The following is a 16,729-nucleotide window of genomic DNA, read 5'->3' on the forward strand; positions in this document are numbered from 1 at the left end:
AAAAAATTCTATTCCCTACATTTATTGTTAAATTAGAAAAAAACTCACATTGTGAAAATGATGTCTTTTTAGATTGTTAATAAGTGCTGTTAAGTTGGTTCTGACTGCTAACAACCCTATGTAGAGTTTCCTAGGAGCAACTGGTGGCATTTGAACTGCCAGCGTTGCTGTTAGCAGTCCAGTGCTTATGTTACGGTGCCACACCAGGGATCCACTTGCACATCAGCAAGTTATTATTGTATGTTATCTGCTATTTACAAAGTGGGTAAGTGTAGATACATATATACAATTTAATTTTAGAAAGAGTTTAACTGTCTCCTTTTTTCATTCAATCTCGATATTTAACCTGTTAATAATATTTTGCACATCCAAGTTTCCTTAACATATATACATATATATATGAATTAAAGAGTGATGAAGTGAATGTACTTCATCTCATCTCTCAAGAAGTAGAATGTTAATCAGCATTGTTTCATGATGTTAGGGAACTTTTTTTATCAGCAGCTCTTCAACTATATTTTCTGTGCGTATCTTAGTCTCTTCCTGTTCTGCAGTTCTGATCATTCTTCTTCATGTTGTCCCACATGAATCTTAGGGTTTCTTCAGATTATCCCATTCTTTTTCGGCTTGTTCTTGCTAGTATTACTCCTTTACTTTTTGTTATAGCTGTAGTATTGAGTATATAATAAGAAATGTATGCCTTTCTTCTCCAAATAGCTTAACCTCGCATCTCAGTCTGTATTGGAAGGACTCAATGCTTGTTTTGACCATCGAGGAGAAATCTATGTTCCTGAGTTAGGAATGAACTTTCAAGTACAACATGAAAGGACAAAGATTTTTGGGTGTCAAAATCCATTCAGACAAGGAGGCGGAAGGAAAGGCTTGCCCAGATCTTTCCTTAACCGATTCACTCAGGTAAGATTTGCTGTTGTCACAGAGACCAAAGGTGTAATTTTAGGGTCAGTAAGACTGTTCGCTGTGAAAATATTCTCCTCAATTTCTTGTCTTTGTATGATGATTATTCATGTAATAGATTGCTATATATCATCACTTCTCTTCTGGATTGAATTACTTGCTTGATTTGGTGTGTTAGATGGAAAAAAGGAAGGTCATCAGCCTCTTTTGGATTCTGTTATTGCACTCAATGATGAGTGTGTCTTTAACCTTTAATAGATCTCTCTGATCAATTGATAAAAATAATGCTTATTATTATAGAAAGGTGATAAGAGCAAATTACCATGAAGAATTAACAATAAAAAAAACTATAGTCCCAACATTAAATTCCAAAAGTTAATCATCATTAATTAGCATAGTTTTTTTTTTTTTTTTCATTTTTCCTTTATTTCAGGAGTGAGTTTATGTGTATATGTGTGTGTATGCACTCATGTTCTGTTTTGTACTTTTACTTGAACTGATTTATTTTTTAAATTCCCTTAATATTGAGGGGTGGGGAGTGTTTGCTAATCTATTCTTGATGTTAAATATTTTTTAAATGACTTTCTTAGGTCTTCGTGGATCCCCTTACAGTAATCGACATGGAGTTCATTGCCAGTACTTTGTTTCCAGCCATTGACAAAAATATTGTTCAGAAAATGGTTGCTTTCAATAACCAAGTGAGTCCTTCCTTGTATTAGTTGCTCTTTATTTTCATGGCTATATTTGTACCAGTATTTTCTTAATATGGTACGTCCAAAATTACTAGTGTTTCTAAAATAAATCAACTACAACTACACAGTTCTAGTGGATGGCAAACTTCTCATTTGAAGGCTACTGTAATCAGTTCTGAATTGTGTGCCAACTTTAATGCTTACATGGAATTCTTGGCATTTAGAAACTGAATTGAGAGAAGGAGGAATCTGAATCAAGCCTGTTAATTTCTGTTTCAGATTACATTTGCATTTCTGGTACATTGATGGTGGGTACCCACCACCGCTCCTTGGAAATCCTATACCGTGATGCCATGAGTCGGAACTGATTTGTCAGCACTAAGCAACTATGGAGTGCTTGACAATGAGACAAAGTTCCCAATAAGAATGCTTTCTTTATAGATTGACCATGAAGTAACTGTTGAGAAGAAATGGGGACAGAAAGGAGGACCTTGGGAATTCAACCTCCGGGACCTTTTCCGCTGGTGTCAGTTGATGCTGGTTGACCAGTCCCCTGGGTGTTACAATCCTGCTCAGCATGTGTTTTTGGTCTATGGAGAAAGAATGAGAACCAGAGAAGACAAAGAAAAGGTTAGTTTCATACCTGCTGTTTGTGTTTCTCTGCATCAAAAAGTTCATTCCTTAAAAAGAGAGTAAAACAGCTTACCTGTTAGTGGTAATACCAGGCCCATTGAAGCCCTTGGAAATACACAGTTAGGTGAACATCGAGTTTATTCCCTATCGTGGGCTCTCCCAGTGTAGAGTAGTTTGCTTTGGAGGATGCAATTTGCTTATCTATTTAAGTCCTCATGATCTCAAACCTTCTTAAAACCATTTTTCTAGGTACAGAGGTAGGAAACAGAAGAACTAACTAATACCACCTAGTAAAAGGGAAGAGTTTATTTTGTTTTGTTTTTAAACAAATGTCAAGTTCTGGAATATTTTATATAGAACATATTACTAGTTGCCTTGAAACAATTCTGACATCTGGTGACCCTGTGTGTAGAATAAGTGCTCCATAGGGTTTTCTTCCTTTCTTTTTTTTTTTTTACAGTGAGCTTAACACAGAATATTATTTTCCCATTTGACATTCTATACACAAATTGAGTGTTATTAATTATATTTTCTACAAAGTGTTAACATTCTCTTTAATTGTTCCCTGGTTGTTCCATCCTAAAGGCTGTATGACCTTATGGAAGTTGTTTTCCAGTCTTAAAGGTGCGTTTGGGTGGGTTAAAACTGCTAATTTTTCATCTCGTAGTTGAGAACTTAACCATTCATACCACCCAAGGACTCTGTGGTGGTGGTTGGTTGGTTATGTGCCATGGAGTCAGTTCTGACTCCTAACAACCTTGTACAGGGTTTTTGAGGCTGTAAATCTTTACAGCCACCAAAAGCCTTAATAGGAAGTATAAATGGAGCTAGAGAGAAGTTTTTCTGTATTTAATAGGAAATTAAAACATCCCTCAGAACTAAATAGAATATGACTCAAGAATTTCTGATTTAAGGAACTATACTGATGAATACAATTTTCTTGGTGGTGGTTTAAGTTTGTCTCACTGAATGAATGCTCTCAGGAACTGCATAGGCGATGCTGAGCTCCCTTTCAGATGACAACCTAAGGGTCAAAGTGCAGGCACCTCATGAGTTACAGAGATCAGAGCCAGCCCTCTGAGTGAGGTCTTCTTCACTTTTTGTCTGTATTCCTTCTACATCACAACTTTTTTTTTTTTTTTTAAACTTTTTATTGTGAATTGAGTGAAGATTTACAGAGCAGCAGATCATAAGTTTTACATTAAGAAAATCATATACTTCGCTTCATTATAAAGATAGCAATTTTTAGTTAGCAGTATTTACCTTTATTTCCGTTAGCTCTTACACTCCTCCCTATGTCTCCTGCTACCTTCATCTCTCTTCTGCCAAATTCTCTGTTGTAGATTGCTTGCCCTGTTATCCATGTTAACATACGTCTACCTTTAGCCCATGAATAATCCTCTTCTCCACCCCACGTCCCACCCCCCAGTAACAGTCAGAATGTTTCATTTAGCAGGAAAATCTTTTCTTAAACTTTGTGCAGCAGTGATCTCATAAAATTTTTGTCCTTTTGTCATTGACTAGTTTCACTTAGCATATGTCCTCCAAGTTCATATGTGTGCAGGGAGGTGTTTTGTATAGTGGCTCTTACTGTTCTACTTTGTGTGATGTTCCATTATGTGTATTTACCAAACTTTGTTTAACCATTCTTTTGTTGATGGGACTGCCTCCATCTTTTTGCTGTTTATATCACAACCTTTTCAAAACAGATTAAAGATACTGATAATAATTAAGTAGCTTCCTTGTTGAAATATTAATTAAGATACTGATAATTAAGTAAACTTGTTGAAATATGAAGATGTAATTAGCATGTTTACATATGACTTCATCCACTTCAACAATTTTGTTGAAATGTAATTTAAATGCCATCTAATATTTTCACTTACCCACTTAACAAATTTTGATATTAATCGTGATCAAACATTGACCAGTTGTTGGACAGTTGATGTCGGTTAAGTGGTGGCTTACTATGGGATGTTGAAGGTTTCATCACTCCTCCAGTTCAGTTACTGTATAGAAGGAGAAGAACTGTAAAATTTGGTAAGTTTTGAGTGAATCGAATATGATTTTATAAAACTAAATAAATCTAGATTATGAAAACATTTGCACTATTAAGCCAGTGGTGGGGTAACAAGGAGCCATAGTGGCACAGTGGGTTAACTGTTGGGCTGCTAACCACTGCTAAACCCAGCAGCCACTCCCTGAGAGGAAGACGAGGCTGCCTTCTCCCATAAAGATACACAGTCTCAGAACCCATATGGAGCACTTCTGCTCTATTCTTTAGGGTCACTGTGAGTCAGAATTGACTTGATGGCAGTGGGTGGTAGGTAAATAGCAGAGGAACAAGTAGAATAGATTGATTATAGGTGTTAGATTAAAGCATGAGGTCAGAAATTTCCTGGGCCCATAGGTAACCTGATGGGCACACTTTACTATAATGTTGCTTTCGTTCTCATAATCATTTTTTGGCACTGATTTTCATTTTACCTTTGTTACTGCTTTTGACTTTAATACATTACATATTAACCATAATTATGAATGTGAATGTTTGTTTTAGGTATGGTACTGTAAGGTAAGCACTGGACTAATAACCCCTAGGTCAGTGGTTCAAACCCACCAGCTACTCCTAGGAAACTGTACAAACTATATGAATCTGAACTAACTCAACAGCATTTAACAACAAGTTTTTTTTAATGCCATGAGAAGCTAATTTTTTTCACCCTGCCTAACACCCCTGAGCCGAGATGGCTAAATTTGTTTCTCATACTTTGGACATATTGTCAGGAGGGAACAGTTGCTAGAGAAGGATGTCATGCTGGGTAAGATGGAGGGTCAGAGAAAGAGAGGAAGACCCCCAACGAGATGGATCAGCCAGGTGGTATCATTGATAGCGTCAAGTGTGGCAGCAGTAGTGAGGTTGGCCCAGGATCGGACATTGTTTCGTTCTGCTGTGCATGGGGTCGCTATGAGTCGGTTCCAACTCGATGGCACCTGACAACAACAGCAACAACACCCCTTAGATTTTTCTGGAACTCTAAATAGAAAGTAGTATTAACAGGAAGCTTTCTAAGAGTGCTTTTGCTAAAAAGGGCATACTGCATGTAAGTAATTGGTTAGCGTTAGAGAGCAAGTTTTGGCTGTTGTCTCCACATGGTATTTTTGGAATCAGACTGGTTTAGAAAGAAAATCACTTGCCCATCGTGTGCAAATCTTATAACTTACTAATCTGTAAGTATTTGTTCCAAAAGGTTTGGCTAAGAATTTGGTGGAGTGATTTGTGTTTTGAATGTTTTTTACTTCCTTTAGGTCGTTGCTGTATTCAGGGATGTGTTTGGTCCAAGTTCCAACCCATATATGGGAACAAGGGTTTTTCACATCACACCCTATGATGTTCAGGTGAGGAAAGTAGGATCATCCTCTTTTCTTTCATAGATTTCTATGATTTCTTCTCTCTTCTACTACCAGGTACACTTGTAAAATTGCATTGACATGTCGTTTTAGCTGGGCTTCTCAGTCCTTACCCGGGCCAGCTATGTTCCTCACCCCTCTCGCCGGCCCCTGGCACTTCTGCACCGGTCATTACAATCCCTGGAGTCGATCATGAAGTGTGTGCAGATGAGCTGGATGGTCATCCTCGTGGGGCCGGCCTCTGTGGGCAAGACCAGCCTTGTGCAGCTTCTGGCACACCTTACTGGCCACACGTTAAAGATCATGCCTATGAACAGTGCAATGGACACTACTGAGCTTTTGGGAGGATTTGAGCAGGTAACTGGGCTGACTGATGGTCTTCTGTGTTGGTGGTGATTACGCATCCTTTGACTTTGGCCACAGGCTATAATGGATTCATGTGCTCTGCAAATTGCAGGTTGATCTTGTACGCCCTTGGAAGCAGCTGCTAAAGAAGGTAGAGGACACTGTACAGGCACTGTTAAGGGACAGCCTCCTCATTAGTGCTGATGATGCAGAAGTAGTGCTGCGAGCCTGGAGTCACTTCGTTCTGACATATAAGCCCAAGAGTCTTGGAGAAGATGGGAAAGGTGTCACAATGGAGATTGTCAATAAGCTGGAAGCAGTATTATTACTTATGCAGCGACTGAACAATAAAATCAACTCATACTCCAAAGCAGGTATGTGCTTGAATGTGCATATCAGACACTTGTCAGACTGTGCCCACTTGCAGGTAATGTTTGTAAATGGAATGCCCATAATCTAGAAAACTAGTGATTATTCATCAGAACTTAGAAATCTTTGGCTTAGAAAGGAAAATGAAGTGGAAGCTAAATATTCAGAATTGGTGATCCCAAAGAAACAAACAAGAATGAAACTAGTGATTCATTCAAGCTTAATAAGCTTTATGATTCCTTTGATGTACATTAATGATAAGCCACTTGTTTTTAAGTAATTTTTAAAAGAAATTGAGAGCATTTTCAGCTGTATAGGATATGAGTGTGAATTGACTTTATTAATTTTGTATAGAAAGTGGAAAAAATCTCCTAGACTGTATCACGTACAGTTAGCGTATTGCTGTCCAGTTTTCCGAGTGGGAAAGAGCATGTCCTTAGGACAAGGGTGAGATGCTAGAGGGGGATTAAGAGTGGGCGGTAGGTGTCACAGAAAAGCCCATAGATGAGTCTATCGTAATGATTGTTACCCTTTCAAAACGTGCTGCCTCCACTCTGCCTGGTAGGAACTGGAATGAGTCAGCCTGTATAAGCTCTAGGAATTATTTAGCTTCGAATTCCCAGTAAATTTTCTTTCTTTGGAAGTTTTTGCTCATCCTTACGGAACTTCTTGTACCCTTTATGTACCTATGTGGATTTCTGTTTGGCCAAAGACTCCAGGCACCTTATTCAGATTTCTGGAGCTCTTTCAATGAGTAGCTCCTACCTCTCCAGTTCTCTGCCTCATCGTTCCAGCTGCCTTGGACTCCAACCTGTGAGACCTCAACTCAGTGAGATCTCTGGAATCTGCTTGGCTCCCTCCTCCCTGCTCTGTGCTCTGCAGCCTTGACATTGCCTCCAGAAACCGTGGGCAACCATCTGGCTTCACCGTCTTTGTTTCTCTTCCTTCAGGAATCTCAGCCTGATGTTCAATGTCTGAAAACATTGTTTCATATATTTGCCCTGTTTTCTAATTGGTAATTTGTTGTAGTTGTTAAAGTGCAGTGGGACATTAAATCTGATCTCTGTTATTCTATCATAGCTAGAGGGAGGAGTCCAACATATATTATTTTGTGATTTTTAAAGTGGTCATAAAACAATTTCCAACAGAAAAGATGGATTGAAATTTTTCTAGAAAAATGCTATATAAACTGTAAAGCATCAGGCAAAATAGCGCTTTATACTTTATACGACACCCACTACCATCGAATCAATTCCAAGCCTTAGCAACCCTGTGTTGGGTTTCCAAGACTGGAAATCTTCACAGGAACAGAAAGCCTCACTGATGGGTTTGAACTGCCAACCTGCAGTCAAGTGCTTATCCAACTGCAATCCAGTGCTTATCTAACAGTGACATCATGACTCCTTTTATATAGTACCAGTTGTTACTATAATCACATGACATCTTCATTATAACAGAAGCCAAGCTAAACAGCTTTGGTTAGCACTTTCATAAAGTACAAATGTAGAAGTAACTAATCATTAATTCAGGAAGCCACTAAGTGTATTCTGCCCTGAAACCAAATATTCTAATATTAAAACAAAAGCAAAATTCCTTTTACTTATTCTATAAGTAACTTAAAAACAAAATTAGGCCAGACATTTCTAGCTTTCCTTAAATAAGTTTTTCTTTTTTTATTAATTGCCCTGCATGGTCACATTTCAGATTTTGCCAAACTTGTGGAAGAGTTCCGGGGCTTTGGGTTGAAGCTCGTGCAGTCAGTCAGCGGCCGCAGCCATGGCACCTTTGAGTGGGTTGACAGCATGTTGGTTGGGGCCCTGAAGTCTGGAGACTGGCTTCTAATGGACAATGTTAACTTCTGCAAGTAAGAACCTTACACACAATCATAGGCAGACCCTACTGAGATTTGGGATATGCTAGTCAGGTGGAAGTTCTGATATTTTCGATCTACTGTTTTTAACTAGAAACATTCTCAGCCACATTCTGTAGCTTCTCCCAGAGCTGATCTGAAGGCTAGCAAAATTGGATTACTTTTTAAGCAATAGCCTTTGAGTTAGGCCCTTCTATGATAATACTTGTCATGTCATTCTCTGTTGGAGATTTGTAAAAGGGATGGTCTGACTCTGAAATATATTAGTAAATGTGTACCAGTCATGTTAGCAATTCATCCATGTGTCACTTCTCATCTGAAGAAAGGAAAAGGGCCCAGGATATATATAGTTATCAAAAGTGAAACTAATACGTGTCTGATGATAACCTTTTCTTCCTGTAGCTTTCTTTTTATGTTTCAAATTTAAATCCAGTTACTTTTAAATAGATTTAATAATGTTTGGGCATGAGGGAAGGGGGAAGGGAAAGATGGGTATACTTCCAGGAACCTTCTATCATTTTTTTTTGTTTTATTTATTTATTCAGAAAGTGTTTTATATACTTACTGCATCTGAAACTATAGGCTGTGTGTTCTGAAAAGAAAAAGAATAAAGGAAGGACTTTATGGGAAAGTGATTTTTATGGAGGGGTGGTTGGGTCTGGAAGCCCTGCAAGGAGAGCAGGGTCAATGCCCCAAGCTGCTTGTTCACAGTTGAACTCTTCTTGTAGCCCATCAGTGTTGGATCGTTTGAATGCTTTGCTTGAACCTGGAGGTGTCCTCACTGTTAGTGAGAGAGGAATGATAGATGGAGCAATTCCCACGATAACCCCAAATCCCAATTTCAGGTATTTATGACTCTTAAGTTTATTCCAAAGACTCTGACAGACTTGATAGTGAAGGTGGGCATTGTGTAGGATCTCCTGATATATATGTCACAAACATGCTCACTTTTTCATTAATTAGTTAACAATCTATTCAGGTTCTATTGCTAGACATTGGTAGACTTGGGACACAGTTATAAACAAGGTAGTCTAGGATCCTGCCTCCTTGGGACTTAGTACACCTTAGAGAGGAGAGAAATAAGAAACAGATTTGTGAACAAGGTAATTTGAGAATGGTAAACTTTATAAAAAACTGCCTTAACAGGTTGAGATACAAAGTAATTGGGAGTGGGTGGGTTGTGAAGGTTACTCCAATTGAGGACTAAGGTTGGCTCCTCAGAAGAGAACACAGTATTCTGAGAATGAGGGGAAGTCATGGGAGGACTTTGTGTAAGGGAACGATGTGAGCTGATATGGTGGTAAAAATTAACCCTGGAACTTCCCTGTTCTTTTTTGAATTGCTAAAGTATGCATGTCAAGGAGTTCCTGGCTACTGCAGCCATAATACATTGTGGAAAGTTCGACTGAACAGTGCTCCTTTAGAATCTTTGTGGCATGTGGTAAAGGATGGAGGCCCCAAATTTCCAAACATTTTGCAGGATCTAAAAGTAACTGCCAGACCAGAGATCATGCTAATTAAGCTACGGCAGTCAGGCATCTAGGACTTGCCAGTGAACTTGGTGAATGGCTGGAGTAATTAGGTAAATGCAGGTACCATTCAGTGAAAAATGAAAGACTAGAAGAAAAGCAGTTATGGTCAGCAAAGAAGTCAGCTGTTCTGTTTTGAACATAAATGTGAGATGTCAGTCAGCTTGGTGGAGACAAATATATTTAGCTAATGGTGTAAAATCACACACTGATTCCTTTTTTGCGCTCTGTAGGTGAATTAAAATGATGAATCCACACTACATTATTTGTGGAATTTCTGAGTGTAGGGTTTTTGTTGTTGTTGTTGTTGTTGTTGTTTTTAAGGTCATCAGATAGCACTAAAGGTACACTTGGTTTACAATACATAGTTCCTTAGGAAAATTGGTTTAATGAACCTGATTTGCTATAAGGATGCACCTTGGAAATAGCTAGAACACAGATAAAGTAGCTGTCAGTTGAGTTAGCACTGTCCCCGTGGTAAAGGCAACTCGTATGTGGCTCATATTCAGAGAGCTTACCTATTGGTTGAGCATTGGTTGCACCGGGATTCTATTTTATTTTGCTGCTGTGTTAATAGACTTTATTTTTTGCTGTGTTAATAGACTTTTTCTCTCAATGGATCCTGTTCATGGAGAAATATCCCGAGCTATGAGGAATCGTGGGCTTGAAATCTACATTTCAGGAGAAGGGGATGGGAGCATCCCAGACGACCTGGATATGAAAATTCTGCTGCACAGTCTTGGGTTGGTGGGGGACAGTGTGTGTGACACTCTCTTGGCTCTACACAAAGAGACTCGAGAAACTATTGCAGGTGAGCAGCTTAATTTATGGGTCTTTGCAGGGTTTTGTTGTTAAGTGCCATCGCATCAGTCCCTAACTCATAGCAACCCTGTATAGGGTTTCCAAGGAGCAGCTGGAGGCTAGCAGTCCAATACAGGTTTTTTTTTAAGTCTTGAAGAAATTTTATGTTCTTCCATTTGGCCACTGGTTCCAGGAGTTCCTCTATTCTTAGGGTCTACAAAAAAATCTGTTAAGACTCAGAGAATCCATTAAACATTTCAATGTGGAAAGTTCAGCTGAATAGTGCTTCTTTAGAATCTTAGTGGGTTTAAGTGGAATAGATGAATTTATTTCATTGGAAATACAGAGGAATTAATGATTTGTGTTTCTTCTTTTTAAAACTTTTTTATATACTTAGTTGTTGAACTGGTGTGTGTTTCTACATATGCAATCCAATAACACAGTGTTTACATTCTTTGACTTGTGCAACCATTCTCACCCCCTTTACTGATTTGTCTCTGCCATTCACATAAAATCGCCATTACCTACCTCATCTTAAGAGTTGCTGTTGTCAATTTGATCCCATATAGATGGTTCTTAAAAAAACACAATGCTCAAGGCAGACATTTTTTGTTAGGTAAGCTAAACTGTTGTTTGGTTTTGACAAGTCTTTAGGGGCTGTTTTTAATTAAAGTTTAAAGATGGTCATGGAGCAATAGTTTCAGGGATACAATGCCTTTTATTTATAGGTTCTCCAGCATCTTCCATATCAACTCTGATTCAGACAGCCGTACTCATTGTCCAGTACCTGCAGCGAGGGCTGAGTTTGAATAAAGCCTTTTCGGAAGCATGCAGTGAATTGTATGTGTGCTCCCAGCATTCATCAGCAAACCAGAAGGTACTATGCAGTGTTTCTGACAACTGTTTAAGTTGTGATTTGCTACATTGTTGGCTAGAAGGAAATTCGTTGCATATAGATGGCAGTGTTTATTGTCTAAGAAAGTTGACCACTGTAGTTTGCTGATAGGAGAGCTTGTATCCAGATACTTCCTTGGAAAATAGCTTAAATGAAAGTATTTCCTCATGAAACATATTGGTCACCAGAAAAAAAAAAAGTTAACTCATGGTGTTGTACATTGAAAATATGTATGAGGGTTATTGTGAGACAGTCACAAGTTTTTGCATACTGTCGAGGTAGCCACATAGGACCTAGAAAACTGTTAATTGCTCTTTCTTATAGTTTTTTTGGTAATAGCACTTGTATTTTGGTGTGTGTTTTTGTCTCCTACACCAGTTTGCACAGGCATTACTGGAGAAGCATGTTTCTCATGTACGAGCACATGAAACCTGGGGTAACTCCATTCTTGCCATGGGACTATGGCCAGATTCTCTGCCCTCAGCTCTCTTTGCTACTGAAGACTCTCACCTCTCTATAGTCCGAAGTGATGGACAGATCTTAGCCTATTGCCTAAACAGGATGAGCATGAAAACCAACAGCTGGGCAAGGTCAGTGGAAACCTGAGCTTCTATGTCCTTCTGGCACATTCACTGGATTTCGTCTTTGCTGATAACAGCCGTGACCATATTTTCCTCAGTTATTTCTGTTCTCTGTGATTTGTAAAATAAGAGTTGTTCTAGCACTAACTTTGCTCATTTCAATGAATTTCAGGAGTCAGCCTCTTACCCTGCAAGATTTAGAGAAAATTATGCAATCCTCTAATCCTGAAAACCTTAAATTCAGTCCAGTACAAATGGATGCATACTGGATCGATGAACCAGATGTTCTGGCTATGGCTGTTAAATTGCTCATAGAAAGAGCAACTAATCAGGATTGGATGCTCAGAGTTAAATGGCTTTACCATTTAGCCAAGAATATACCACAGGGGCTTGGTGAGTAGAAAAGCTTAATTTGTATAATGATGTAATTTATGTCCATTTACCTCTGGTAGTACAGTGGTTATGAATTGGGCTGTTAACCTCAAGGTTGGCAGTTTGAAACTACCAGCCGTTCCGTGGGAGCAAGATGAGGCTTTCTTCTCCTGTAAAGATTGACAGCCTCGGAAACCCTGTGCAGGGTCACTATGAGTTGGAAGTGACTCCATGGTACTTAACAACAACAACCCTGTGTTAGTGCTTCAGCAGCTGTGTTATTCTGTGACTGCACAGTTAACATTTTATCTGGGAGATCTCTAAGCAAGAACTTTGTGACCTAGCATCACTGTTTGTATGACTCACTTACTTACTGCCATTGAGTCCATTCTAATTCATAGCGACCCTGTACAGGGTTTCTGAGGCTGTGAATCTTTATGGGAGCAAAAAGCCTCTTTCTCCCACACAGCGGCTGGTGGGTTTGAATTGCTGACATTCCAATTAGTCCAGTGCTTATCCTACAGCACCACCGGGCCCCACCAATATTTGAGTAACTCTTTTAAAAAATAGTGGAACAAGTCAGCCCTTAGAATTGTATCACAAATAAAACTTATTTCTTCCATTGTAGAATCTATCTATATTTCTACCAAATCCAAAAGGAAAACGAACAGTAATTCATATTACTTTTTATTGTGTAACATCCTGTTTTTTTGTGCTGTTAACACTGCTGCACAACCATTTAACATGAGGGAAGACAGTAGCAGCACCATTAACCTGGAGTGTAGGAGTACAGGATATGAGATTTGCTGGGACAGTAATTGACTTTACATGAGTCTTTCTGTTCCATAAGAACTTGTTATTATTGAGTGCCATTGAGCCCCTTCTGAGGAGCAAGCTGCTGGTGGTTTTGAGCTAGTAACCTTGTGGGGTGTAGTGCTTTTATCCTATACTGCCATAGCAAGACTCCCTAAGAACTTAGTAAAAGTGGCGTATATTATTGAGGGACACATGTAGTTGCATCCAGATATGTGTCGACAGATCCTGTTTGCATATTCTTATTTGCATGGTCTGGTACAGTAGCCACAGCTATAGGTGGCTGCTAAAATTTCATTCAGTATATTAATCAAAAAGAAAATCTAAACAATCAGTCTTTAAGTTACATTAGCCACATTTCAGGTGCTCAGTAATCACATGTGACTTATAGTTACTGTGTCTGACAGCATAGCTATAGAACATTTTCTTCTTTGTGGAAAGTTCAGTTGTACCTGTTGCTTTAGATACTAACCTTTGATTCTCCTTCCACCACAGAGTCAATACAGATTCATTTGGAAGCCAGTGCTGCAGCTCTTAGGAACTTTTACTCAAATTCTCTCTCATCTGGGGTCAGTAATGTCATCAAAGTATTGCAACCAAATATAACAGGTACTTTGTGCATTTTATTTCTAACTCTCAGCACTGTTCTGAAAACGTGTCCATTGAATGCCGTGGGGAAAAGGCCTCTCCAGTTTCCCACCTAACAAACAGTGTTTGTAAGACATAGAGATGCAAATTCTCCTTTGTTGGAAATTATTTGTATATCCTGCAGCTTTTGAAAAGGCTATTGATACACATGGAGTGGAGAGAACAGGGGAGCTAGAAGACTGGCTGTGCTCCTAACTTCACTACAAAATGACTCCTGCCCACAAGCAGGGGAAAATGTGAGGGGAATTAAACTCTCATTTTGCTAAGGTCCTTTCCACTTACAGCATTGTGTGATCTTCTCCTCCCCACCGGGTCGATACTATTAATGGGAAGTTTTGAACCATGAGATAACTGGCCTTAAGGGGAAAATATACAGGGCCAATTTCTTCAGAAAATATAAAACTTTAGTGATCAGAGTTACATAGCTTTAATGACAAAGTCTTAAAACCAATAATGATAAAAGAAATAGATATTCAAGCTGTCTAATCAGGGGAGGTATTCAGGACTTCTTTTATTAATAAGAAATAATATAGCAAATTTTTTATTAGAAAAAAATAATATAAGATTGGTTGAACATCATATTACTGAGGAAAATAGGACCAGTTTCACAAACAGGTTTTTATTTTTCCCAATCCCATCCTTTGGTGTTGAGCAAAATGTAGCATTAGGCATTTGTTTGTAAAATGATACATGATACCTTTTAAAACTATGCATAATGCTGCTAAAACAATTACTTTATGTACACTAAAGGTAACGTGGTAAGTGGTTGGGAAGAAAACCAAACAGAATAAACTACTGTACTACCCATGTTGTGGTGGAACTAAATTAGGGCTTTCACATTGTGGAAGGATTGTGGTTTGGGCAGGCACAGTTTTAGAGGAGCATGTTCCCTCTTCAGCAGATATTTTTGGTCTGCTATTGGAACATAGTAGTTCTACTTCACCTTTTCTTACTGGACTTTAGAACACAAGCAACCTCCTTTATGTGCCTTGCTGTCCACAGTAGGTTCTTGTATTCAGTGGTGGATGCTTTGTAAAACTGAAGTGAACCACTGCACCATCCTGCCTAGCCAACTTCAAATTGATGCTACCATTGTTTTTGTCTTGTTTCCCTTTTTTGGTCCTTAAAATCTTTGGAGAAGGTCAAAGTCTTCTCACTACTTCTTTACAAAAAAGGTTCCTTGTGTGACACAAAGGAATATGAGAATGCATCAGGAGCCTTGTGATTGTAAAGACATGGCTTTTAAGTGAAATCATCTTGAGTTGTGTATTTGTGGTTCAGTTGTTGGGTTCTTTTCAGACCAGTAGTGGGACCTGAATGCTTTGGCTGGAATGTTAATGTTCTCGCAGGAGTTAACCCTTATATATACTGCATTTGGAAAAGAAATAGAGTAAAAGCTTCTTTTCTAGTATCTAGTAACATTTTCCTGTCCTGTTTCTTCCTCATCAAGAATGAAATATGATCAAAGTAAAATAAAACATTCAACTGAAACTTTTCAGGCAAGGAATCTTACTACAAAATTCTTCATCTTCTGTTTTTTAAATTAGATGAATTTGTGGTCCTTCTGGATCCTCGATGGAATCTGCAGGCTTTGGACATCGTTAAGAATTCCATGGACTTTGACCCCCAAATGGACCAGCCTGAGCAGCTCTTTGCTCTTGTAGAATCTGTTGCTAACAAGTAGGTGAAGTGTGCTACTCCCAGTATTGTCTCATTGTGGATTCGCAGGCTGTCCCTTTCCTAAGAGTCAGATGTAGTTTATGTGTGCATCTGAGAAATGGAGAGGCATTAGACATGGTCATCTTTATCAGCACTTTTCCCTTCATGCTCTGCACTCAGTGAAACTATTCGGACTGATGTTTAAAAGCCTGCAAATATTACAGGTTCTTAGCATTTTAATAGGGTGCTGTAATAGCCATACTTGTAATAGTAGTGGTAAGATGTATCATTTAATATTAAGCCTTTATCAGAAGATCGTCATAGTTACCACTGTTCTGTTTGTGTCTCCCAGCAACTTCTCCCACTTTAACCTGCTTGTCTTTTCCTCAGCTATCTGTCTGCCCATATATAATGTTCCATTTTCAAATGTTAGAGTTGGAGACATTTGTAGCATCTACATACTTACATATGTTGTTGTTGTGTACTGTGAAGTCGGTTCTGACCATAGTGACCCTGCACAGGGTTTCTGAGACTGTAAATCTTTATGGGAGCAGAAAGCCTCATCTTTCTCCTGCGGAAAGGCTGGTAGTTTCAAACTGCCAACCTTGAGGTTAGCAGCCTGATTCGTAACCACAACGCTACCACAGCTCCTTTACTTACATGTAGACTCACATAAATTTGCATAATTATTGTGCAAGGGCTAATCTTTCCTCATTTACTGTAATGAATGTTGTTGTTGTTAAGTGCCGTCGAGTCGGTTCTGACTCACAGCGACCCTGTACAGGGTTTCCGAGGGTGTAAATCTTTATGGGAGTAAAAAGCCTCATCTTTCTCCCGTGGAGCAGCTGATAGTTTCGAACCGCTGACCTTAAGGTTCACAGCCCGATTCATAACCACTACACTTACCAGAGCTGTAATGAATAGTAGTATTTAATTGGCCATCAGTGATACAGATTTTTAAAGATAGCTTTGTAATTGAAATATATGTACATAGATTCACCTGTTATAAGTATATGATATGGCTTTGGTGAATTTTCACAGTGAACCCACCAATGTGGTGTGTGTACTAGCATCCCAGAGACCTCTTGTCCCCACTCCCAGTAACTCCCCCTTCCTCCCCACCAGGTAACTTCCGACACCACAGATCAATTTCATGATGACCAGTTTTAAGTGCAATTTGTCAGGTCATGGTAGAGCCT

General features: G+C 38.9%; 1 protein-coding gene across 1 annotated transcript in view; it reads left to right on the forward strand.

Moving 5' to 3' along the window:
• Nucleotides 1–16,729, forward strand: part of MDN1 (MDN1, midasin homolog (yeast)) — a 204,842-nt gene that overhangs the window by 120,505 nt on the left and 67,608 nt on the right. The window contains exons 38-51 of the mRNA XM_006870613.1: nt 718–915; nt 1,506–1,613; nt 2,049–2,237; nt 5,547–5,636; nt 5,742–6,005; nt 6,106–6,367; nt 8,067–8,226; nt 8,961–9,077; nt 10,364–10,572; nt 11,291–11,439; nt 11,836–12,047; nt 12,211–12,431; nt 13,719–13,832; nt 15,419–15,551. Of these exons, the coding sequence (XP_006870675.1) occupies nt 718–915; nt 1,506–1,613; nt 2,049–2,237; nt 5,547–5,636; nt 5,742–6,005; nt 6,106–6,367; nt 8,067–8,226; nt 8,961–9,077; nt 10,364–10,572; nt 11,291–11,439; nt 11,836–12,047; nt 12,211–12,431; nt 13,719–13,832; nt 15,419–15,551 (2,426 nt within the window). The remainder of the gene's footprint in view (nt 1–717; nt 916–1,505; nt 1,614–2,048; nt 2,238–5,546; nt 5,637–5,741; nt 6,006–6,105; nt 6,368–8,066; nt 8,227–8,960; nt 9,078–10,363; nt 10,573–11,290; nt 11,440–11,835; nt 12,048–12,210; nt 12,432–13,718; nt 13,833–15,418; nt 15,552–16,729) is intronic.

Source organism: Chrysochloris asiatica, unplaced genomic scaffold (assembly GCF_000296735.1).
Source record: "Chrysochloris asiatica unplaced genomic scaffold, ChrAsi1.0 scaffold00146, whole genome shotgun sequence".
NCBI lineage: Eukaryota > Metazoa > Chordata > Mammalia > Afrosoricida > Chrysochloridae > Chrysochloris > Chrysochloris asiatica.